General features: G+C 50.2%; 1 protein-coding gene across 1 annotated transcript; it reads right to left on the bottom strand.

The window, feature by feature from the left end:
* On the bottom strand, nucleotides 6-21,474 carry PINK1 (PTEN induced putative kinase 1). Its single transcript, XM_021095478.1, has 8 exons — nucleotides 20,985-21,474; nucleotides 9,267-9,554; nucleotides 7,567-7,667; nucleotides 5,161-5,343; nucleotides 4,518-4,681; nucleotides 3,185-3,312; nucleotides 2,628-2,864; nucleotides 6-1,504 (listed from the first exon to the last, which is right to left on the bottom strand). The coding sequence occupies exons 1-8, from the start codon at nucleotides 21,378-21,380 to the stop codon at nucleotides 1,235-1,237; spliced, it is 1,767 nt and encodes a 588-aa protein (XP_020951137.1). The 5' UTR covers nucleotides 21,381-21,474; the 3' UTR covers nucleotides 6-1,234.

Below are 23,523 nucleotides of genomic sequence, written 5' to 3'. Positions count from 1 at the left end.
AATACTCAGTTCAAGGCACATACATATGCTGTAGTGGTAAGTATGCATTTAATTCTCCACGACTCCTGTAAGAAACGCTAGTCGAAAGGAGGAAATCAGCACGTTCAGAACACTCACTGTTGGTTCCCATCTCCTCAGTCCCTTTAGCTCTGCTAGACTCCATTCAGTAGCTGGAGGAGCTTCTTGGAAATGCTTCCTCAGAAACAGCCAGAGCTGTTCCAGAAGGCAGAGGCTCCGCCCCCACCCCAGGCCTCATTAAGCGTTTTCCATTCTGATACCTGAATGTCCCGACCCGAGAAAACGTTTGCCTCAGCTCAGGTACCATGCAGACTGATGTCCCGGTTGCCTCTGTCACATAAGCCGTAGTCCTGGAGCTAGAGACAAACGTCACAGTCACACTTGGCCACCCAGCCACTGCCCTGGTCGGGTCCTCTGATGTGGGACACAGGTCTGACCCTCGGGCTCACCTCACAGACCAGCTGGGCTAACAACTGCAGGTCTGTGAAGACAGGACACAAGCTGAAGCTGGGGCTTTTGGTCAGCAGTCAACACTGGCTGTCTTTTCTCCTGGTGCCCAGGACTCACTCCTTTGGATCTGTATGCAGAGACCTAATCACGTTCTTCAGCGCTGACACCCAAGGGGCCTAGTGATTATCAGCATTTCTTTTTAAGAGTTAGACCCTCTGACTCCATCTAGAGGAGGGGTTGGCAAACTAGGGGGCCAGTCTTGCAGGCCTACTGAAAACAGGCAGCAGCCTATCTAAAAATGGTTTTTATATTTTGAAGTGGTTGAAAATGAAAAGATTTCATGACACTGGAAATCCAAATTGCAGTGTCCATAAAGCTTTGTTGGAAGGCTGTCATCCTGATTTGTTGACAACGTAAGGTTGCTTTTGTGCTACGGTGACAGTTGAGTACCTGCGACAGCCTGAGTACTGGCCTTCTATAGAGAAAGTGTGCCAACTCCTATCTAGGCCAGGTTCTTGGTTCTCCTTAGAGAGCCTCTGTCCACACAGGTTATATGATGCATCAGAATCACACAACTACAGTTAGTAGCTACAGACCGTGAACTCAAGCTGATCCTTCCACTTGCCAAACCCGAAGCCTTCTCTTCGGCCGACCGGCCCCCTCGCACCGTCTTTCCTCCTGACTCCCCACCCCCTCACCCAGGAGCCCCTCCTGCAGCATTCACAGACCATCACGACACAGATCGGTGCCTTTAGTGATTCACCAGCTACATCAGCTGGCATGGGGCTGCCCTCCAGGCGTAGAGGAGGAGGGCTGCCTGGCTCAGCGCCTCATACTCCAGGTTGGCCAGAAATAACATCTTCATTTTTGTCTCCACGCAGTTCTTCTCTGTGAGCCTGTTGGCCAACAGAGTGGCAGCTGATTGCTGGAGGAGCCAGCCGACCATCTTGTCTAGTTTCAGGTTCTTCAGGGCCAGAGTATCTTCACCCCAGAGGCTTAAATGAAGCACGTTAGCAGCCACGCGGGCGGATGGCCTCTGTCAGAGGAAGGGGAGCTGGAGCTTAGAACTCCTGGGCCAGGCCTTCACCCCAGCCCACTTTGTTAGCACATCATTTCAGGCTCTTCCCTCGTCTGGCCCCGAGCAAATTTTTCTCCACTCTCCTACAATACCCACTGCTGACACACACCGGCCATCCCTACCCCCGGCTCCAGGCGTTTCCATAGGTACAAGCTGGTGGGGGGGATGTACTCTGCACCTTCTGTCCTGGTCGGGAGAGTCGCCTCTCCAACCAGGAGGGCCCAGCAGCTGTGGCGGGTGAGGGGAGTTGTCTCCTGACAGCACAGGTGCAGCGAGCGCCCACTGTGATGGGGACAGCCTGCCGCTCACAGAGAGGCAAGCGGCAGGACCAGGACGGCAGTGGAGTCCTGGTCTGTGCTCTTCCCACTGAATGTGCCACCTGAATCAGATCTGAACCGGATCTGCCCCTCCGGTTAGGGCTTCAAATGTCAGCCTTCGCAGTACTTTCAAAAATCAGAGTGTCCACATCGCTTAGATATTGTCACATCTGTCTGATTAGATCTCAGCTGCTTCTGTAAGCTACATCTTCGTTAACCATTTCTTAAAAACGCATCTCTTGGGAGTTCCCATTGTGGCTCAGGGAAACAGATGCGACTCGTGTCCATGAGGATGCGGGTTTGATCTCTGGCCTCGCTCAGTGGGTCCAGGATCCGGATCCGGCAATGCCATGAGCTGTGGTGTAGGTCACAGACGTGGCTTGGATCCCGCGTTGCTGTGGCTGTGGTGTAGGCTGGCAGCTGCAGCTCCAGTATGACCCCTAGCCTGGGAACTTCCAGATGCCATGGGTGAGGCCCCAAAAAAAGAAAAAAGAAAAAAAAAAAAAGCATCTCTTTCCCTCTGAGTAACTCGAAGCAGCTAAAGCCAGGAAGAGCTGAGTTGCTGGAGTTCTGACTGATTTGGTGGCCAGCTCCCCCACTCCCATTTACAGTCAACTCTACTCTGTGTTCTGTACTTGGCCTTTACCTTTGGAAAGAGGAGCTGTTTTTCACTCTTGGTCTTGCCCTAACCTGGCCTTTTATTCTGGAACGTGCACTAAGGTTTCCGTCCATACAACCCCCGCAAAGCCTGAGGAAAGCCTCACCTTGCTGGCATCTCGCTGGAGCAGCGACCTCACCAGCTGTCTCACGTCTAGAGGCACTGATTCGGGCAGCGCTGGAAGCTGAGCTTCTTGGTAACTGCGGCTTTCAAGGTGGGCCCTGCCTTGGCCATAAAAGGGGTTGGAGAGCCCGAAGATTTCGTAGGCGAGCGCTCCCACCGCCCAGGCGTCAGCCTTGCTGTAGTCAATCACCGCCCTGGGGCCAGGGCAGGCCGTGGACACCTGCTCGGAAAGCAACGGGGAAGCAGTCACTGCGCTGGTATTTCCAGCCTCTTCACACCCCAGCACGGCACTTGAATCGCAGGCTCAGCTCCACCGTGTCCCAAGGAACCGAGAATTTGAGAAATCACAGCTCAGGTCTCAGAGAATCCGAGTAGGCTGCCTACTCGGGGCTAACGCAACGCACTGGGAACGTCAGACAAAAAAAGGCAGGGAAGGGACGTCGCCAAATTATGGGTCAGAAAAGAGCAAGTGCTGAGTACACGGAGGAATCCTGGTGGGAGGGGCCCTGCTGATGGCACCTGACACTCGGCAGGACTCACCTCAGGAGCCATCAGGCAGCCGTTTCCGCCGCGGTCCACGTACCAGCTGGTGAAAGGCAGCTGCAGGCCCACGCGCTCATCGGCCAGGCAGCAGCCGAAGTCTGCGATCACCAACCAGGGGCAGCCGTCTGCGGAGGGAAAGTGTCTGCAGAGGTCAGCGGCCCAGCCTCCCCCCTCCCACTGCCCCCAGGCCCACCTGTGTCTCCACTAAAGCCACCCTGAGGGCGTGGGCCACAGGGCTCGCAGGGACTCCGTGCTGACGCAGGAGCGCAGGCCAGCAAGGCCTGGACATGGGCCAGCCACACCAGTACGGGTGTGCCTCCAGGAAATCAAAAATACCCAAGCAAAGAACTGGATAAGGAGTTCCCATTGTGGCGCAGCGGAAACGAATCTGACTAGGAACCATGAGGTAGTGGGTTTGATCCCTGGTCTGGCTCAGTGGGTTAAGGATCTAGTGTTGCCATGAGCTGTGGTGTAGGTCGCAGGCGTGGCTTGGATCTGGCGTTGCTGTGGCTAGTGGCAACAGTTCCAATTAGACCACTAGCCTGGGAACCTCCATATGCCACAGGTGCGGCCCTAAAAAGGACAAAAGCAAAAAAAAAAAAACCACTTGGATAAAATTTGTCTCCATCTAAGTAATCTAGTAATTGGAGTTCCCTCAAGACCAAAGGAGCAGCTCTTGATGTTCTCATCATGTGGTACTGGCTCAAATGACCTCCAAGGAGTCTTTGCTTTGACCTTGAAACCTCAAATTCAAACCTAATAGGTGCATTATAAATTAGTTATTTGGAAAGGGACTCATATGGACTTCCTTTTAAAAACCAGCTCCTCTAGAATTCAACTGAATATCTAATTATTTGAAAGCTTCAAGTTCAAAACTGACCAGCTGTCTTGACTCTTTCACAGGCTCCCCAAGCAAGTGACCCATCCAGCTTCACCTGAGTGCGTCCGGAGATGGGGAGCTCACTGCCACAGGCAGCTGGGCTCGTGTTCAAAGAGCCCTCACTGTTTGAGGATCCTTTCTTACGTTAAGCTAAAGTCTACCTCTCTTTCACTTTATTCAAGAAAACGTCTACCACTGAGGTGTTTGTTCTGAAGAGGGCCAGTGAAAAGACCTTGGGAACTATTAACCCCCCCCCCCCCCCGGTGAGTCCCCCAGAGAACACAGGGCTCCACCCTGAAGGAGGGCGTGCTTGTCTCTTGTGTCCAGAGCTAAGTGAAGACACAACAACTCAGAACGTAAAAAACCACAAAAGCCCCAAGGCTCCCAGATGTCCCCAGGCCTAAAGCCCGGTGCGCCCCAGACATCCTGGAGGTGCAGGGGGGCGCCCACCTGCATCCAGCTCCACAAGGATGTTGTCAGACTTCAGGTCTCTGTGAGCGACGCCCTGCTGGACCAGGTGATCCACCCCTTCCAGGAGCTGCAGCGTCATCACAGTGGCGAGGCGTGGGCTTGGGGTGTTCCCGCGAAGGTACTGGCGCAGCGTACAGGGGTAGCTGGAGGAAAGGGCGACAGGGCCTCTGGCTACCGCGCATCAGGGATTGAGCACCTTATTTCCTATTGGGATGAGACCCTCCTCTTGGTCCTGAAACTCTTGACTTCTTTTTTCCCCAAACACCCTTTCTGTTCCCGCCCTCCATCTTGGACTCAGGAAGAGCTGGGGCCTCACATGTGAGCCTGTCTCCTTAAAACACCCACATGGCAATGCCAGGGGCACAGAGGGAGGAAGAACAGCCTGTGTTAAAACACCAGGTGAGGCAGGCACCCAAAGCACTAGGCAAAAGTACGTTCTGACTGAAGATGCCTTTCTGTTACCGTGAAAAGTCCTTCTAAAGGGAAGTGCCCTCTAGGGCAGACACGCATCCTCAGCACAGCCCAATCCCCCAGAGGGCAAGCATCCTCTTCCCTGCGACCCCGGGCTCCACGTGCGCCAAGGTGGAGAGCAGCTCCTGTCATGCCAGGCCCTGCCACTTACTTCTTCATGACGAGGAAGAGTGTCCGCCCATGGCCCAGGCCTTCGGGGTGAAGACGTGGGGGCAGCACATCGGGGTAGTCAACCAGAGCCCCTGGCAACAGCGGCACAGACGAGGTGAAGGCACGGAAGACCCGGATGATGTTGGGGTGAGGGGCCAGCTGCTTGGGACCGCTCCTGGATTTTCTGTTACCCAGTGGGACAAACATGAGGCCGGCGGCAGATAAGACACTTGGAAATATAGTCAATCTAAGACCACGATGAAGACTGCCATTCAGTTAACCACCTAGTTATTTATATCAAACATGTGCCGGAAAGAAAATGACTCTGCACATCTGGTGACTCCATTAGTCCGCCCACCGCCCATCCACGCCAAGCACAGTGTGGGAGACCCTGGAGTCAGACCGCATCCCACGTCTGCCTCTCCAAACCCTTGGCCAAGTTGCTTAACTTGTCTGGGCTCAATCTCAAATGCCAAAAGGGGAATAAGGTAGCAACACACCTCATCGGGTTGTTCATACTTGTAAAGGACCTGGAAACTCCCTGATTCCAAGTTCTAACAGCACCTGGCACAAAGTATGGGCTCAACAAAGTTTTGCGTTGAACCGATACAGATGCCGTTCACAGTAGACATGGGACCTGCTGCCCTGCCCACCCCTCTGCCCCTCCAATCTGGGACCCCATGACCGCCTGCTGTGTCTCAGCCCTGCCCCCTTGCCCAGAGCTGCTTGGATTAAGGGTGGGTGCCTGACCCAAGGGCAACGAGCCTGCAGTCACGGTGGTTGGCAGGAAAAGGGGAGGGGTGCCGGTTAGAGTGCCTCCTTGGGGAGTGTGAATGAAGAAATGGGGCGGAAGCTGGGTAGTCCCCCAGTGGAACTGAAGATGAAAGGATGCCATGAGGCCCGAGGAAGCCAGGGGTGTAGCCGTGAGTAATAAGGACACTGGGTGGCAGAGAGAGGAGGATGGAGCAGAAGCCCAGAGACAGCACAACGACCCAGAGAGCTCAACACCCGCCCTGAGTTGCCTCAGTCCTGAGCTTTGCAGCCAGTCCACGCATGGCCTCCACCGCTCCTCTGGAGTCCCCGCAGATGGGCCCTGTTCTATGCGATCAAAGGGATCGAGGCATCTTTCCCAGCCCCAGGCCACTGGGGCCCATGGAGAATCAGAATCAAGGCATGCTGGACTTTGTTCCTGACTTTTTTTTTTTTTTTTTTTTGGTCTTTTTGCCTTTTCTAGGGCCGCTTCCTGCAGCATATGGAGGTTCCCAGGCTAGGGGTCGAATCGGAGCTGTAGCTGCCGGCCCACACCACAGCCACAGCAATGCCAGATCTGAGCTGCGTCTGCAACCTACACCACAGTCATGGCAACGCAGGATCGTTAACCCACTGAGCAAGGCCAGGGATCGAACCCGCAACCTCGTGGTTCCTAGTCGGATTCGTCAACCACCGTGCCACGACGGGAACTCCATGTTCCCGACTCCTTAGGCTTCTCTGCTACACAGAGGGCTCCTGAACTGGAGCCAGCCTATGCCACAGCAATGGAGGATCCCCAACCCATTGAGCGAGGTCAGGGATTGAACCCACAACCTCATGGTTCCTAGTCGGATTCGTTTCCGCTGCACCACAACGGGAACTCCCGTTTGTTTATTTATTTATTTATTTAAAGCTATACCGATGGCATGTGGAAGTTCCAGGGCCAGGGATCAAACCCGTGCCGAAGTTGATCCAGGCAACACTGGATCCTTAACCTGCTGTGCCACAAGGGAACTCCCCCCACCCTTTTAAATCTCCTGGCACGAGTTCCTGTCATGGCTCAGCAGTAACAAATCTGACTAGTATCCAGGAGGAGGCAGGTTCGATCCCTGGCTTTGCTCAGTGGGTTAAGGATCTGGCATTGCCGTGAGCTGTGGTGTAGGTAGCAGACACAGCCAGATCTGGCATAGCTGTGGCTGTGGTGTAGGCTAGTAGCTACAGCTTTGATTTGATCCCTAGCCTGGGAACCTCCATGTGCCCCAGGTACGGTCCTAAAAAGCAAAAAAATCTCCTGGCACCATCAGGTCACTGCAGCTATTAGTGAAGTGAGTGTTACCTCCAAGGGGAAGGGTTCAGCTTGCACAGAAAGGTGGTGCTCCACCTGGGCGTTACTTAGGGGTCAGAACTCAGATCAATTTCCCATTGTTCTGAACTGGGTGTTTTGAGGTGGCTTCCTCTCCCTGCTCCAGTGTCAGCCACCTGCATCTTCAGTTAGAAATCAGACCATCCACACTCTTTCCCAGTTATCCACCAACTGAAAATCCATCACTGACTACATCATTCAGTGAGCACGTCTGATCTACTGCGTGTCGTGTCGGACACTGCGCTGAGGGCACAGGTGAGGATTCTGCTCTATGTGGGGGCAGGTGGAGCTTACCTGTGAGGGACTGCTCCATACTCCCCGGCCAAGGCCACCCGACTGGCTGGGACGAGCTCCTGGCTCATTGTACTGAGGATGGCTTCGCTGGACGAGCCCGCCTGGAACACATCCATAGTGGATCCTGGGTTACACAGGCCCCAATAAGTCCAGGCCCTCCTTGTAGTGTGGACCAGGACAGTTATTGCCTAGAATCGGCTTTGACCTTCAAGCGAAGATAAGCTCTCTGAAGGGGCAAGCCAAGCCTAGTTTCTCCTGGGAGAGAGGGCAGAGGTGCACACTTCCCACACCTCAACCCTGCACAGCTCGGGTGCCCAGGGCAGGAAGAGATGTCAAGAAGGCTGGACATGGACCCTTCTTCCTGTCCCAGATGGCTCGGTCACCACCAGGCTTGAAACTGACCACTGAGCACTAACACCTGCCCTTGCAGACAGGCCGAGCCCGACGAGCCGACCCTGGATAAACTCTGAATCACAAACAGCACTCCCTACCATTAGAACAAACAAACAAAAAAACCCAGAAACCAGTGACAAGGGAAAGCACCTTATTCTCATTACGAAGCGTTCTTAGGACCTGGTGAAACCTGTTAACCCTTTAAGCATCAAAGCTTTCAGCTTTTTTTTCTTTTTGGTCTTTTTAGGGTTGCATTTGCAGCATATGGAGGTTCCCAAGCTAGGGGTCATATCAGAGCTGGAGCCTCTGGCCTATGCCACAGCAACAGCCACACCAGATCTGAGCCACATCTGCAACCTACACCACAGCTCGTGGTAACGCCAGATCCCTAATCCACTGAGCAAGGCCAGGGATTGAATCCGTGTCCTCATCGAACCCGATGTCCTAGTTGGGTCGTTAACCACTGAGCCACAATAGGAACTCCAAGACTTTTAGCTTTTGTGAATGTATTTGCTGTCATGCCCCAATCAGTGGAAGTTTTGATGCAAGACTGGATGTTTCCAAGCAAAGGATTTGGCTACTTGTCAGCTATTAAGCCAGCTTGGAAGTACAGTCTAATAAACTTCATTCCCCAAATGAAAACATGAACCCAAATTCTTCGGGGTCTGCCTGAGGTGCATGGCTGTGTCCCTCCCAGCCCTGGAAAGCAGCTCTGGGCAGCAGAAAGCACATCAGATCCTGATGAATTTCCTAACACCCCACCCCCCCACCCCACTTGTGATAATGGCAAGGTAAAGAAATTATTCTAAGTGGACAGTTATCTCTGCTCTTGAGTGGGAAAAATTCAATTTCCCAAAGTCTTGAGTTCTGCAAGAGTTGAGAGCAGGGAGGTGACGAGCCAGCCTTCGGTCTGGGAGGCGAGTTTAGAGGAAGGCATGTGGCCCCTCCTCCCAGGGCGGCAGGTGGAGGGAGAGGAGCCCTGAAATGAACCCTTCAGCACTTGGTCCTCAGCGTGGTTCACAACCCAGCAGCATAGGCATCACCTGGGAGCTTGTTAGGGAGGCAGAATCTCAGGCTCCACCCCCCACCAGCTGGTCAGAATCTGCCTCAAACCTGAGCCCCCAGCAAGTCGTGGACACATTACAATTTGAGACCTGCTGCCTCAGACTCTTGTGCAAGAGAGTGAGGTACCCGTACTGTGGGAGAGTCTGTGTTTCCTACTTACTTCTGGGGAAAAGTGCCATCGGGTCCCCCAAGATGGGCATTTAGAGAAATTCCGACTTTAAAGATGGAGGCCCCACCCTTACCGAGATGTTCCACATCATCTTGATGGCCAAGGGAAAGGCGGGGGCCTGTGGAGCCAGTGCCTCCTCTTCCCCCTGGGGAATGATCTCTGGGCCTCTCCCGGGAAGAAGCCTGGTGCTCTTCGCCGCCTCCAGGTTCTGGGGCCACACAGGCATGGTGGCCTCATACACAGCAGCGCTGCAGCCCTGGCCGATGGACTGCCCGATCAGATACTCCTCCAGCTGGAAGCCCTGCCAGCGTCTAGTGTCCAACGGGTCAGGCGGCAGCTTGTTTTTCTGGGTGAAAATGGCCTGTGAGAAAAAAGCAGGCACTGTGAGCCAGGGAGCCCAATAAGGCTTCAGTAAAGGGAAACGGGGCTGGGGAGGTGCGGCGAGGCAAGGCCCTCACTGATGAGATGGAGAGCGAATACAGACAAAACCAAACTGGGGTCTACCGCTCGTCCTGGGCTCAGGCCAGCCTGCTTTCTCCTGTTATTCAGAATCATTTTTCTCAAACTGTCACTTTATTGCAATCACACAGTCAGCCCAACACAGAACACTGTGGATCAGTTAAGGGGTCAGAACTCTGCAGTGCTGCAGCTGGCACACCATGCCCGGCTGCCCGGCGAGACCCCAGCCCAATCTTGGAGAGGTTTCTGATCATGGAGTCAGCTCTTCCTGCAGAACTCGGCGGGTAACTCCTTGGTTACTGTGGATGGGCAGGAACATGCGGGCAGCAGCCACCCTCCACTCGTCAGCGACCTCAGGCTGCTACTGCAGGCAAGAGGGGGGACATCAGGAGACTCCCCGGAGCCGAGTCCTCAGGTCCAGCTGTTGGGCTGCCTCCTCCCGCAGGCCTGCCAGCCTTGTTGTTGCCCTGACTGGAGAGGACTGCAGAAGAAGCCTGGAGACAGAGATAGTCAGTGGCTTCTTAGATAGAGGGATCTTACACATCCGCAGCAGGCCCTGGAGCAGCCCCTGGCTGTGTGTGGCAGACGCCAGGCAGGACATGGCAGCAACCTCCCCTACTTGAGGGAGAGGGAGGCTAACCTTTATAGAGGGAACTGACGTCAGGTTGGCTCCTTGGCTACCAGGCAAACCAGCGGCTGGGACGCATCCCTCACGGGCCCTCAGGTTAATGACCATCAGGAGGGCAGGTGTTTCCCTTTAGTAAACTAGCAGGTGAAGCTATTCTGGCTTAAAGACGAGAACAATCACTAACCGGGGCCTGGGGCAAGCATGCTCAGGTGAGTAAAGGTAGGTGAGGCAGGGCCTGGTCCAGAGAGCAAGAGGACAGCCATCTTGAATGGCCTGACCACTCATCCCACCCTTACAGACCCTGCCTGGCCCTCACAATCTTGAGCCACTCCTCTTCTGTGACATCCCTGGGGCCACATATGTAGAGGTTCACTGCAACCAAATACCAACAACTAAACAGTATCAAGAGTCCAAGAGGTGGGAGCCTTTGGAGCTAGGCGCTTAGCAGGCCCAAGGAAGACAACAGCATCTCGCTGCAGACCCAGCAATCAAACTCATTTTGCAGCGATGCCACAGTTGTCGCCTAGTCACAGAGAGATTTCCTCGGTTCAGATTAGCGACAAAATGGAAGATGTTTAACAGGCACAGGACAGGGAAGATCACGGCCATTAGGCAAAAGACGAGCGGTCCAGCATTCCGAGACCAGAGCGGCATGACGGCGCCCTACTGCCTGTCCACCCTCAGTTCCCACAGCCGGTGCCGAATACTGGAGCGGCGGTGTAACAGACCACCGGGTTACTGTAACGGTGCTCTCTCCTGCAGAGGGTCAGGATTAACTGGGTGGTTTAGGCGGGACAGTAGAATACAGGTGAAATCTGTAAATCCCTTTCTAATCCCATTCCCCAGGGGGTGACAAACCAAAACCACTTGGGACTTAACCTGCCAGACCCAGGGCCACTGTATAATGTGTTCCCCCTGGGGATGGGTTCTGAGGCCAAGGCAATAGTGAGTTATTCCCCTGACGGACAGTTGGCAACAGTCCTTCAACGATCAACAGCTGAACTTGGATGGTGTTGACCAGTTGCCTCTGGGTTAACATGGCCTAGGGCACTGGGACCACTGCTTGCGGGATATTCGGTTATAGTTCGTGGGGCTTGAGTTGGCCTCCTGGTCCATATGCTGAGACAGCAGTCTTCCCTTCTCAATTGCTGCTTAGGTAGTGTCTTCGTCCTTTCAGTCCGGCAACAGTGCAGTGTCACGAGACATCATGTCCTGCTTTACTTTACCCCATATTCCTGCTTGGAAAACAGTCACAGTGCTGGTAAATGACTTAAGAACAAAGACCTAAGGGCATACGTTATTTACGTGGTCAGCTGAATCAGGACCTGATGCATTGGTCTAGGCACTCCGGACCTGTGCAGATAGGCATGCCATCTTCACAGCATGATATGTCCTCTCAAGAATGAGAAAGATGAGCCTCCTGGCCCCAAGGGGTTTATGAGGGGTCGTTAGCAGGATATGCATTAGCAAGGAGAACCGAGGTGCAAACCTAGGCACTCTGGATTGCTGCAGATAGGCATGCTGTCTGCAGAAGCACAATGGTGATTCTCCAGAATGCTCTGCATCGATAGCTGACGCCAAGCTTCCTCAATGCTAATGACTGTTAAATGCCTAAAGGTCAGAATAAAAGCTTAATCCTCTACGGCTGGGTGGGGGGATGGCTGGGGGTGTAGGATGTAAATCCTATAAAATTGGATTGCGATGATCATTGTACAAGTACAAATGTAATAAATCCATTGAGTAATAAACAACAACAAATCAGCTATGGCTATGTGACTTTTAAGATAATTTTAAAAGCCCTATATCCTGCACCTTCAACCCCCTCCTCACTTGACGTCATCCTAAAGAGCACAATAAAAGCAGTGTGGTTTCCTGAGGCAGGGCTCTTGGTCCCTGAGACCTTGAGGCCCCCAGTTCCCACCTTTAATTAAGATAAAGGTCTCTGTGTCTTGTTTTATGTTAACTTTTTTCCTTAAGTTTCATAGCACCCGTTCTTCAGCCCTCACCTGCTGAGCTGGTCTCGGCAATGCAGGTGGAAACACTAGTGCATGTCATTTTTATTGGCTGGTTCTTGAGCTTCATGGTGGGTAAAGTGGGTTTTTTTGCGTTGCTCCATGACTTGGGTAGGCCTTTTGCAATATCTTCTATTGACAGTAACACGTCGTCGGCTGCATACAGCCACTGTTCCATCCCACTGTCACTGCTCTGCCCCTTTCCGTAGCTGGGTCCAGAAGCCCAAGGGTATGCTTTTATTATTTTGCTGATGCCACAGGCCCCAACTAAGCCTTTCCGGGTCACTGGCCACATCCAATTCACAAGCTTGTCCCTGAGTTAATAACCCAGAGCCTGTGCCTGTAACAGTTTAGGGGTGGTGGGTCAGGGGTAGGCTTGTATTTTATAGATAAATCCAGGTCCTGCATTTTGTCTGTGTTCCCCAGCCACCCCTGTGCACTCAGATGAACCATGAGGGCGGGTCTGATACTTCCAAACAGGAAAGAGAGGCTCTGAGGTTAACAGATACCATCAATATACTGGAAGAGACCTCTCTCGTGGTCGTCAGCTGCCACCGGGCAGACAGCCACCCTGGGGTCTGGCTCGCAACTTTCTGTTTTCCGTCCTTCTTTCCTGACGTTTTGGCCCTCATGGGGGTTTCCTTGGACCCTGGCTGGCTCCCCAGTTGTTGGGCTGCACCCCAAAGGCCTGCAAGCCTTATTGCCCAGCCTTGAGGAAACTGAGGAAAGAGACCAGAGATGGTGACAGAGATGGAGGTCTTAGACGTTCACGGCAAAAGGTCCCAGTGATGTCAGGTTGGCTCATGAGTTACCAGGGAGACCAGCGGCTGCGGTGCATCCCTCACAGGCCCTCCGATAAACGACCATCAGGAGAGCAGGTGTTTCCCTTTAATAAACTAGCAGGTGGAGCTGCTCTGGCCTAAAGTCGAGAACAATCACTAGCTGGGGCAGGGCGCAAGCACGTTCATGTGAGTGGGATGCAGGCGAAGCCAGGCCTGGTCCAGCAGGGATGTACCGAGAACAAGAGGACAGCCATCTTGAGTGGCCTGGCCACACCCCTGTCTTCCTATCTCCACCTCCTAGGGATCTGCTGGGCCATCTCCTTTTCAAAGGAAACAAGAATACAAGCATTCTGATGGAAGTAGATGGAAATGCAGGTGCTATGGGGAGGCCCTGGGAAAGAGGCACTTCCCCCAAATTGGGGTGCATGCCTCCTTCAGACAGACAACCATCGTTTTTCTAGTCGCCAAACTCCACCGTCCTCCTCGAACCCTGTGGACCGGCTGATCCCTCCCTCTCCATGGTGAGTCGCTTACCTCCAGACTCCCCCACTCTCACAGCACCCCTTCACCTGCTTCTGAACCTGAGGACACCACCGCTTTAGCGTGCCACTCTTCTGTTCCCGAACCTGACAGGTTATCCAGTACCTTGTCCCAGCACTTCCTGTGACAATGGCTTCGGGGGCTGCTCGGTGCACTATCCATACATGTCTCTCACTTGTCTCCCCTGAACCTTTGCTCACACGCCCCCCGCTGCCCCCTATTTCTATCGTCTTTGCTCTGCCTGCTCATCCCTACTCACCCATCAAATCCCCACTCCAGCTCCTGCTTCTCGTTTAACCAGTCCTGGCAACTCAGCCCACAGCAATCTTTCCTTCTGGAGGATTCCTAAAGCACTTGGAATCTATAAGCTCATACACCTCATATGATGACCTATTGCTTTAAAAAAAATGGTAGTCTGTAAAATAACAAAGTGTCCCGTGTCCCCTTCACCCAGTTTCTTCCACTGGTGACTTTTTTTTTTTGGCGTTTCAGGGCTGCACCTGAGGCATATGGAAGTTCCCAGGCTAGAGGTCGAATTGGAGCTGCAGTTGTTGGCTTATGCCACACCCACAGCAACGCTGGATCTGAGTTGAGTCTGTGACCTGCACCGCAGCTCAAGGCAACGCCAGATCCTTAACCCACTGAGCAAGGCCAGGGATAGAACCTGCATCCTCATGGATACTACTCAGGTTCTTAACCCGCTGAGTCATAACAGGAACTCCCCAATGGCGACGTCTTATAAAGCACTAGTACAATATCAAATCCAGGAATTTGACAACATGCACTACTGTTGACTAAAGATTTTACTTGGTTTTCACCACCTTGTTTAACCTGCATTCATGCACGAGTGTGTGTCTGTGTGTGCACGCAGGCGCCTGTGCATGTAGCTCTATGCAATTTTATCCCACGTACACATGTGTGTAATTGCCACCACAGTCAAGGTACAGAACTGTGCCGTCAACACAAAAGAGCTCCTCTGTGCTACCTCTTTGTATCTGCGCCACCCTTCCCGTGTCCCGGTCCCTGGCAACCACTGATCTGTTCTCCATCTCCATGGTTTTGTCATGTCAAGAATGTTATATAAATAGAATCACACAGGATGTAACCTTTCAGAACTGACTTTCTTTCACTAAGCATAATGCCCCTGAGGTTCATGGAGCTGTCATGAATGGTTCCGTTTGTTACTGCTTAGTATCCCCCTGCCTGGCTATGCCAGCCCAACAATGCACCTGCTGAAGGATGTTTAGGTTTTCAATATTTTGTTATTATGAATGATGCAGCCATGAACATTCATGTACAGAGTTTAAAAATTATTCTTAAGAACTGTGGTAAAATATACACAACAAAATTGGCCCTTTTAACCTTTTTTTTTTTTTTTTTTTTTTTTGGTCTTTTCAGGGCCACATCCGAGGCATATGGAGGTTTCCAGGCTAGGGGTCGGATTGGAGCTACAGCCGCCAGCCTACACCACAGCCACAGCAACACAGGATCCGAGCCACATCTGCGACCTACACCACAGCTCCCAGTTACACCAGATCCTTAACCCACTGAGCAAGGCCAGGGTTCGAACCTGCGTCCTCATGGATACTAGTCAAGTTTATTACCACTGAGCCAGGACGGGAACTCCCCTTGTAACCATTTTAAGTGTACAGTTCAGTGACATTAAGTGCCTTCAGGCTGTTGTATAACCATCACCAGCGTTCAGCTCTAGAACTTTTTTCATCTTGCAAAACTGAAATTCTGTATTAATACCCATCCTTCCCCAGCCCAACAGCCTCCATTCACTTAATGTCTCTGTGAATTTGACTAAGCACCTCATGCGAGTGGAATCATACAGATTTGTCTTTTTGTGACTGGCTTAGTTCCCTTAGAATAACATCTTCAAGTTTCCCCCATGCTGTAGCATGTGTCAGAGTTTCTTTTCTTTTTTTTTTTTTTGACTGTGCCCATGGCATGTGGAAGTTCCTGGGTCAGGGACCAAACCCGTGCCACAGCAGTGACGTGAGCCACTGCAGTCAATTTCCTTTCTTTTTAAGGCTGAATATTATTCCACTGTATGTACATAGCACATTTGGCTTATTTTTCACCACTGATGGACACTTGGGTGTTCACCTTTTGACTGTTGTGAATAATCCTGCTGTGGACACGTGTACAAACATCTGTTCAAGTCTCTGCTTTCAATCCTTTTGGATATATACCTGGAAGTGGAATTGCTGGATCATATGATAATTCTATTTTTAATGTGGGGGAGAACTGTCATACTGTTGTCCACAGCAGCTACTTGTATGCAGGTTTTTTTTTTGTCTTTTTGTCATTTCTTGGGCTGCTCCCGCGGCATATGGAGGTTCCCAGGCTAGGGGTTGAATCAGAGCTGTAGCCACCAGCCTACGCCACAGCCACAGCAACGGAGGGTCCACGCCGCGTCTGCGACCTACACCACAGCTCACGGCAACACCGGATCCTTAACCCACTGAGCAAGGCCAGGGATCGAACCCGCAACCTCATGGTTCCTAGTTGGATTCGATAACCACTGCGCCACGACGGAAACTCCGTATGCAGGTTTTTGTTGAACGTAAGTTTTCATTTCCCTGGGTAAATGCCTGAGATGGCAATGGCTGGGTCATATGATAAATGAATGTTTAGTTTTGTAAGAAACTGCCAACTTTTTTTTTTTTTTTGGCTACACTCATGGTACATGGAAGTTCCCAGGCCAGGAATGTGAGCCACAGCTGTGACCCACGCCACAGCTGTGGCAATGCCAGATCCCCAAACTGCTGTACCACAGCAGAAACTCCTGCCAACTATTTTCCAGAATGGCTGTACCATTTTATATTTTCACTATCAGTCCAGTTTCTCTGCATCCTCTCAAACATTTGGTATTATTACTACTTTAAAATTTTTGTCTGTTCTAGGAGTTCCCGTTGTGGTACAGTGGAAACAAGTCTGACTAGGAACCATGAGGTTGCGGGTTTGATCCCTGGCTTCACTTGGTGCATTAAGGATCCCGCATTGCTGTGGCTGTGGTGCAGGCCAGCAGCTGTAGCTCCGATTAGACCCCAAGCCTGGGAACCTCCATATGCTGCAGGTGCAGCCCTACAAAGCAAAAAATAAAAAAATAAAAAATTTTATCTCTTCTAATAAGTATGCAGAGATATCACATTGCATTTTTTATTTGCATTTCCCTAATGGCTAGTGGTGTTAAACATCTTTTCATATTCTTGTTTGGCACCTGCAACTCCTCTTGGTGAAATACATATTCATGTCTTTTGCCTATATTATAAAGGGTTTTTTTCCAAATGAGAAATAGAGTGATCACTATTATACTCCAGTATGATACCACATGGAATTTTAGCATTAGAGTTGCCAGATCTGGTGTTTTTTTTTTTTCAATAAGAAGTCAAATGCTTGAATTTTTAAAATTAATTGGCACGAGATCCTGCTATATATAGCACAGGGAACTGTATCTGGTCACTTGTGATGGAACATGATGGAGGATAATGTGAGGAAAAGAATATGTATAGATATGTATGACTGGGTCATTTGGCTGTGCAGTAAAAATTAACAGAACACTGTAAATCAACTATAACAGGAAATAAAAGTCATATAAAAATAAAATTAATTGGCAACTAATTAAAAATGTTAAGACACAGGAGGGTGAGGTGTGAGAAAAGGATGTGGAGATGGAGGATCAAGCGCCTCAGTTTTAAAAAAAGCCTCCATAGGAGTCCCCACTGTGGTGCAGTGGAAACGAATCTCACTAGGAACCATGAGGTTGGGGGTTTGATCCCCGGCCTTGCTCAGTGGGTTAAGGATCCGGTGTTGCTGTGAGCTGTGGTGTAGGTCACCGATGCAGCTTGGATCTGGTGTTGCTGTGGCTGTGGTGTAGGCCGGCAGCTGCAGCTCCAATTGGACTCCTAGCCTGGGAACCTCCATATGCCGTGGGTGCGGCCCTAAAAGGTCAAAATAAATAAATAAATAAATAAATAAAAATACAAAAAATAAAAAAGCCTCCATATTTGTCAAGTTGGCCATCCTTGGCTTCTGCCAGTTGGGCTGTAAAAAAAGACAAGGACAGAGGCTGGGGACTAGGTCAGATGTCACCTGTCACCCCAAACGGGCCAGAGCGCAAACATGAGACACTCTGGTGATGAGTAACTGAACTGGGCTGAAAACCAGAACACATGGAAGACACTGCTTGCTCTTCAACCAGCCATACCCTTGGGCAAGTCACCCTACCTTCCATTAAGGTCATTCCATAAGAATGACCTCCCTGGAAGAAGAGGGAATTCTGCCAGCATACGGCCTTCAGACTTGACATCAACAATGGTTCTTGCCTGGATCACCAGCCTGCTGGCCCACTCTGCAGACTGAGGACTTGGCAGCCTCCTTCCTGAACTTCGGTGCCTATTCTTAGGATAAATCTCTTTTTATAAACACATCCTATTGGTTCTGTTTCTCTGGAGAACTCTGATTTTGGTTGAGTAGAAACAGAATTCTCTGAGCTATTTCAAACATTTAAAAAGCCTTAGAACCCTATGTATCTAGTCATCCCTGATAATTATACAGATTAACTAAAAACCTAGGTCTGCTTAGTCAAAGCAATCCTGAGAAAGAAAAATGGGGCTGGAGGAGTCAGGCTCCCTGACTCCAGACTACTACAAAGCTACAGTCATCAAAATAGTACGGTACTGGCACAAAAAAACAGAAATACAGATCAGTGGAACAGGATAGGAAGCCCAGAATTAGGAGTTCCCTTTGTGGCTCAGTGACAACAAACCCGACTAGTATCCATGAGGATACAGGTTCAATCCTGGCCCTGCTTGGGGGGTTAAGGATCTGGGGGTTAAAGACCTAAATATAAGACTGGATATTGTAAAACTCCTAGAGGAAAACATAGGCCCACGACTTTCTGACATAAACTATAGCAATATCTTCTCAGATCCACCTCCTGGAGTAATGACAGTAAAAAAAAATAAATAAACAAATGGGACTAATTAAACTTAAAAGGTTTTTGCACAACAAAGGAAACCCTAAACCAAATGAAGACAACTCACAGAATGGGAGAAAATTTCTGCAAATGAAGTGACTGACAAGGGATTAAGCTCCAAAGTATATAAACACCTCCTGCAGCTTAATACCAAAAAAAAAAAAAAAAAAAAGAAAGAAAAAGCCATCAAAAAACGGGCAGAAGATCTAAACAGACAATTTTCCAAAGAAGACTTAGAGATGGCCAAAAATCACATGAAAAGATGTTCAACATCACTATTAGAGAAAGGCAAATCAAAACTACTATGGGGGGGAGTGGTTTCTCAGGGCTACCTGAGATGCTGTCTCTTGGGCTTAAGTCCTAATTTTGTCTCAAATAAAATTTAATTCTCAACTTTCAAAAACAAACAAACAAAAAAACCTGCTATGAGGGAGTTCCCGTCGTGGCTCAGTGGTTAACAAATCCAACTAGGAACCATGAGGTTTCGGGTTCAATCCCTTACCTTGCTCAGTGGGTTAAGGATCCAGCATTGCCGTGAGCTGTGGTGTAGGTCGCAGACACAGCTCAGATCTGGCATAGCTGTAGCTGTGGTGTAGGCTGGCAGCTACAGCTCCGATTAGACCCCTAGCCTGGGAACCCCCATATGCTGCGGGAGCGGCCCTAGAAAAGGCAAAAAGACAAAAAACCAAAAAACAAAAAAAAACCCACACTATGAGGGGAGTTCCTATCGTGGCTCAGCGGAAACAAATCTGACTAGTATCCATGAGAACACAGGTTCGATCCCTGGCCTTGCTCAGTGGGTTAAGGATCCAGCGTTGCCGTGAGCTATGGTGTAAGTGGAAGACACGGCTCAGATCTGGCATTGCTGTGGCTTTGGCGTAGGCCAGTGGCTACAGCTCTGATCCAGCCCCTCGCCAGGGAACTTCCATATGCCATGAGAACGGCCCTAAAAAGCAACAACAACAAAAAGGCTACAAACAATAAATGCTGGAGAGGGTGCGGAGCAAAGGGAAAAGAGAACCCTTTTAGTCTGTTGGTGGGTGTGTAAAGTGGTGCAACCACTATGGAAAATAGCATGGAGAGTCCTCAAAAAACTAACAATAGAATTACCATATGATCAAGCAATCCCACATCAGAGAAAACCATGATTTAAAAAGATACATGTACCCCAATGTACACTGCAGCACTATATACAACAGCCAAGACACAGAAGCAACCTAAATGTCCATCCCTCTGTTGATGGAGTGGATAAAGAAGATGTGGTACATATACCCAATGGAATATTACTCAGCCATAGAAACGAATGGAATGACGGCATTTGCAGCAACATGCATGGACCTGGAAATTATCATGTTAAGTGAAGGTAGTCAGACAGTGAGACACAAACATCATAGCTATCACTTATAGGTGGAATCTAAAAAAGGATATTATGAACTTATTTGCAGAACAGAAACTGACTCAGACTTTGAAAGACTTACGGGGACCAGAGGAGACAGGTTGGGGGGGGGGGATACGCTGGGGGTTTGGGATGGCAATGTAAAATTAGGCTGTGACAGATTCTTTATAAGCCTAGCACCTCCTCACAGTCAGGGCTGGTGCCATCTTGAGCTCAGCCACCCTCTGACGCCTTAATAAACGCTTTTGCTTTACAAATAAATAAATAAAATTAGGCTGTAATTATGGTTGCACAACTATAAATACAATGAAATTCATTGAATAAAAATAAAGCAGGTCTGCTATCTTCTCTTGCTGTTCTTGGTTTTTGCTGAAGCTTCAGATCTGTCATTAATATCAGTCACTGTGTCACTTCTGATTTGGCTAAACTGTGGAAGGAGCCTGGCTGGAGCAGTGGTTAACGGCACAGGCTTTGTAAAATCAGACTTGGGGCACTGCCCTTTATGAGCTGTGTGACTTTCAGCAATTTACACCACCTTTCACTTCTCTGAGTGTGTTTCCTCATCCATAAATTAGGGATGACAACCAACCACAGGAATATAAGTATTATGTCTTAGTTGTCCTTAAATTTCTGAAAATTTACAGAAAGTTATTGGCCAAGGTGCAACATGAGTGGTTATTAACATAACTTCCAAAATATGCTGTTTGAAGGAAGGGAAAACAGTAAAAAGTGAGCTGTTAAGCCCCAGGTCAGGAGATCAGTGACATCGAAAATGAGCCTTAATCAGTGATGTCAAGGAATTTCCAGCTCGGACAAAGGTAAACCCTGACCCAGGGCCCCAAATCAGTTAATGCCTCCCAGCTCCGCCTTCACCACGCCCACACTTAGCCCCACCCCACACCCACCCAAGACCCGCCCACACACTTAGCCCCGCCCGCAGCCCGACTCCCGCTCCCGCTCCGACCCCCGCCCGCGGCCGGCGCTCACCTGGATCTCATGACAGGCGGAGGCCGCCCGCCGACCCTCCGCTTGCTTCTCCTCAATGAGGCCCAGCCCCAGCCCGAAGGCCAGAAAGACAGCCCGGCCGCAAGGGCCCGCGCCGCCCCGGGCCCGCACTACGAACTGTCGCTGGAGCCGCGCCGCCAGCCCGGCCACTGACTGGCGGAAGAAGCGGTAGCGGCCGGGGAGCCCGAGCGCGAGCCTGCGCGGCTCCGCTCCGGGTCCCGCGGCAGGGCCAGGGCGCTCTCCGCGGCCCCAGCCCGCCGCTGGGCCCGGGCGTTCGGGCCGCCCCCAGGCATAGGTCGGGCCAGGCTTGGCTGTGAAGCGCAGCAGCAGCGCTCGGCCTAGCTGCAGGCCCCGGCCCAGAGCCTGTCGCACCACCATGGTGCCGCGGCTGGGTCTCCTCCGAGCCGCAGGAGGCCGGGACGCCTGTCACAACAACAAACTTCGGGTCGGCGCCTTTGCGCAGGCGCGGGCGCCAATGGGCGGGGCCGCCTCTCTGGCTGTTTCTCCGCTGTGCGCGCACGAGGGCGCTGTTCGCGCATCTGCGCGGCGGGTAGTTTCTTGCTCTTGCACCCAGGATCTAAAGATTGCATTGTCAGGGAGATCCTGTCAACATCCTTGGTTCTGGGCAAAATCGAGAAATTGAGAAGAGAAATGAATAATTATTACCCCTTACCGACGGTGCCAGAATCTACGTTTGTTAATTTTCCTACCAATGAGATAGGAAGGTCGTTTTTATAGATAAGAAAACTGAGGAAAAAGAAAAAAACAGGGCAGTGACAGTCCAAGGTCATATGCAGTATCAGAGCTGAGGTTAAAGTTTGCATTGCCCTGATTGCTGAGTCCTTGCCCCTGATGCCCTTCCACTCGTCTCAACAAGCCCACAGGCCCCGGAGAGAAATCTCACCCTTAGGCCACTTTTTTCAGATTAGTGAACAGAGTCCCTGAGATGTGGATCAACTCACAAAGTCACACAGCATGTTGGTGGTAGAGCCTTGTTACCCAAAGCTGCTGTTGGAATGGCTGATAAGGAATTTGTACTGAGTGATTTTTCTTTCTTTCTCTTGCCTTTTTTAAAAAGAGAATTTACAAATACAATAATGGAAAACTATAGTGAACCCCATGTACCCAATTATCCAGTTTCAACAATTATCAACAAATAGTCATTATTTAGTCACCTGTGCATATCTTCCTACTTTCCATTCTCCCATCTTTAAAGCAAATCCCATATATCATATCATTTCATTTATAAATACTTAAATATCTATTGAGAGAGAACTATTTTTTTACAAAACATAAATGATATTGTCACCTCTAAAAATATTACCATTAACTTCACAATATCATTTACTATCCAATCAATATTCAGATTTCCCTGTTGTTTTATTTTACAGTTGTTCAAATTGGGATCCAGACAAGATCTACATGATTTATTTGGTCAGTGGGTTATTCTTTAACAAGGAACCAAGCCTTCCCCAGGCTAAGGAGGTATATTTTGTGGTGCTGCCATTTAAAAAAACGTTCCTGTAATCATGAGTACCTCCAATCTCCTTACCCTTAAGGCTGGTTGTGGGTAAGAGGCCCTGGAAGAGATGTTAAAATGTTTTTGAAGGTATGGCCATGTGTCACAGATGACCTTCAGGGCAAGGGGACCTTCGTCTAGCCTGAGACCCACCTCAGCATTTCTTGAATAGAAAGACACAGTCTAACCTATTTATTTCAGGACTCATTTGCGACCTTTAGCACAGCCCTGTTTCTGGGCTGTAAAGTTGTAAGAAAGAATGAGAGTAAATAGGAATAAAAACAAGGCAACTGCAGAAAGATCCACTTTGAATTGGTGAAATTTTTTTTTTTTTTGGTCTTTTTGTCTTTTCTAGGGCTGCACCCGAACCACATGGAGGTTCCCAGGATCAGGGTCTAATCTAAGCTGTAGCTGCTGGTCTACGCCACTGCCAAAGCAACGTGGAATCTGAACCGAGTGTGCGACCTACACCCAGCTCATGGCAGCACCCGATCCTTAATCCACTGAGCAAGGCCAGGGATCGAACCCACAACCTCATGGTTCCTAGTCAGATTCGTTAACCACTGAGCCACGATGGAAACTCCAGTGAGTTTAAACATGTCAAAACCAGTATAGGAATACTTCCTAGTGACTCAACATTTTGAGGATCCGGCGCTGTCACTGCTGTGGCGTGGGTTTGATCCCTGGCCCGGGGAAAGTTGCATGCTGTGGGTGTAGCCAAAAAAGAAAAAGAAAGAAACCAGTATATACATTGAATGAGAAGCTGGTAATGTTACTCCTAGGTATAGACCCCTAGAAAAGCATATGTAATTTACCCGAGAATGTTTATAGCAAGACTATTCCACATAGTGTAAAACTGGAAACAACTCAAATGGCCATCTCTATAGTAGACTGGAAAATTGTGGTATATTCACCCAATGGAATACTAAACAGCCATGAGAGTGTCTACAACTATAGAGTCCTGGGACGTTGTTTCCTGATCCGTTTATGTGATGAAAATTC

The sequence above is a fragment of the Sus scrofa genome, chromosome 6, assembly GCF_000003025.6.
Source record: "Sus scrofa isolate TJ Tabasco breed Duroc chromosome 6, Sscrofa11.1, whole genome shotgun sequence".
In the NCBI taxonomy this organism is placed as follows: Eukaryota; Metazoa; Chordata; class Mammalia; order Artiodactyla; family Suidae; genus Sus; species Sus scrofa.
Note: the sequence above shows the minus strand (reverse complement) of the source record. Positions and strands in the feature narration are given on the sequence as shown.

Bases quoted from the DNA above. Each gene is read 5' to 3' on its own strand.
- PINK1 (XM_021095478.1), bottom strand. From the start codon at position 21,380: ATGGTGGTGCGACAGGCTCTGGGCCGGGGCCTGCAGCTAGGCCGAGCG. The intron at 7,668-9,266 runs GTAAGGGTGGGG...GATGTGTTCCAG, and splicing joins AGATGATGTGGAACATCTCG to GCGGGCTCGTCCAGCGAAGC. The intron at 2,865-3,184 runs GTGAGTCCTGCC...CTTTCCGAGCAG, and splicing joins GCTGCCTGATGGCTCCTGAG to GTGTCCACGGCCTGCCCTGG.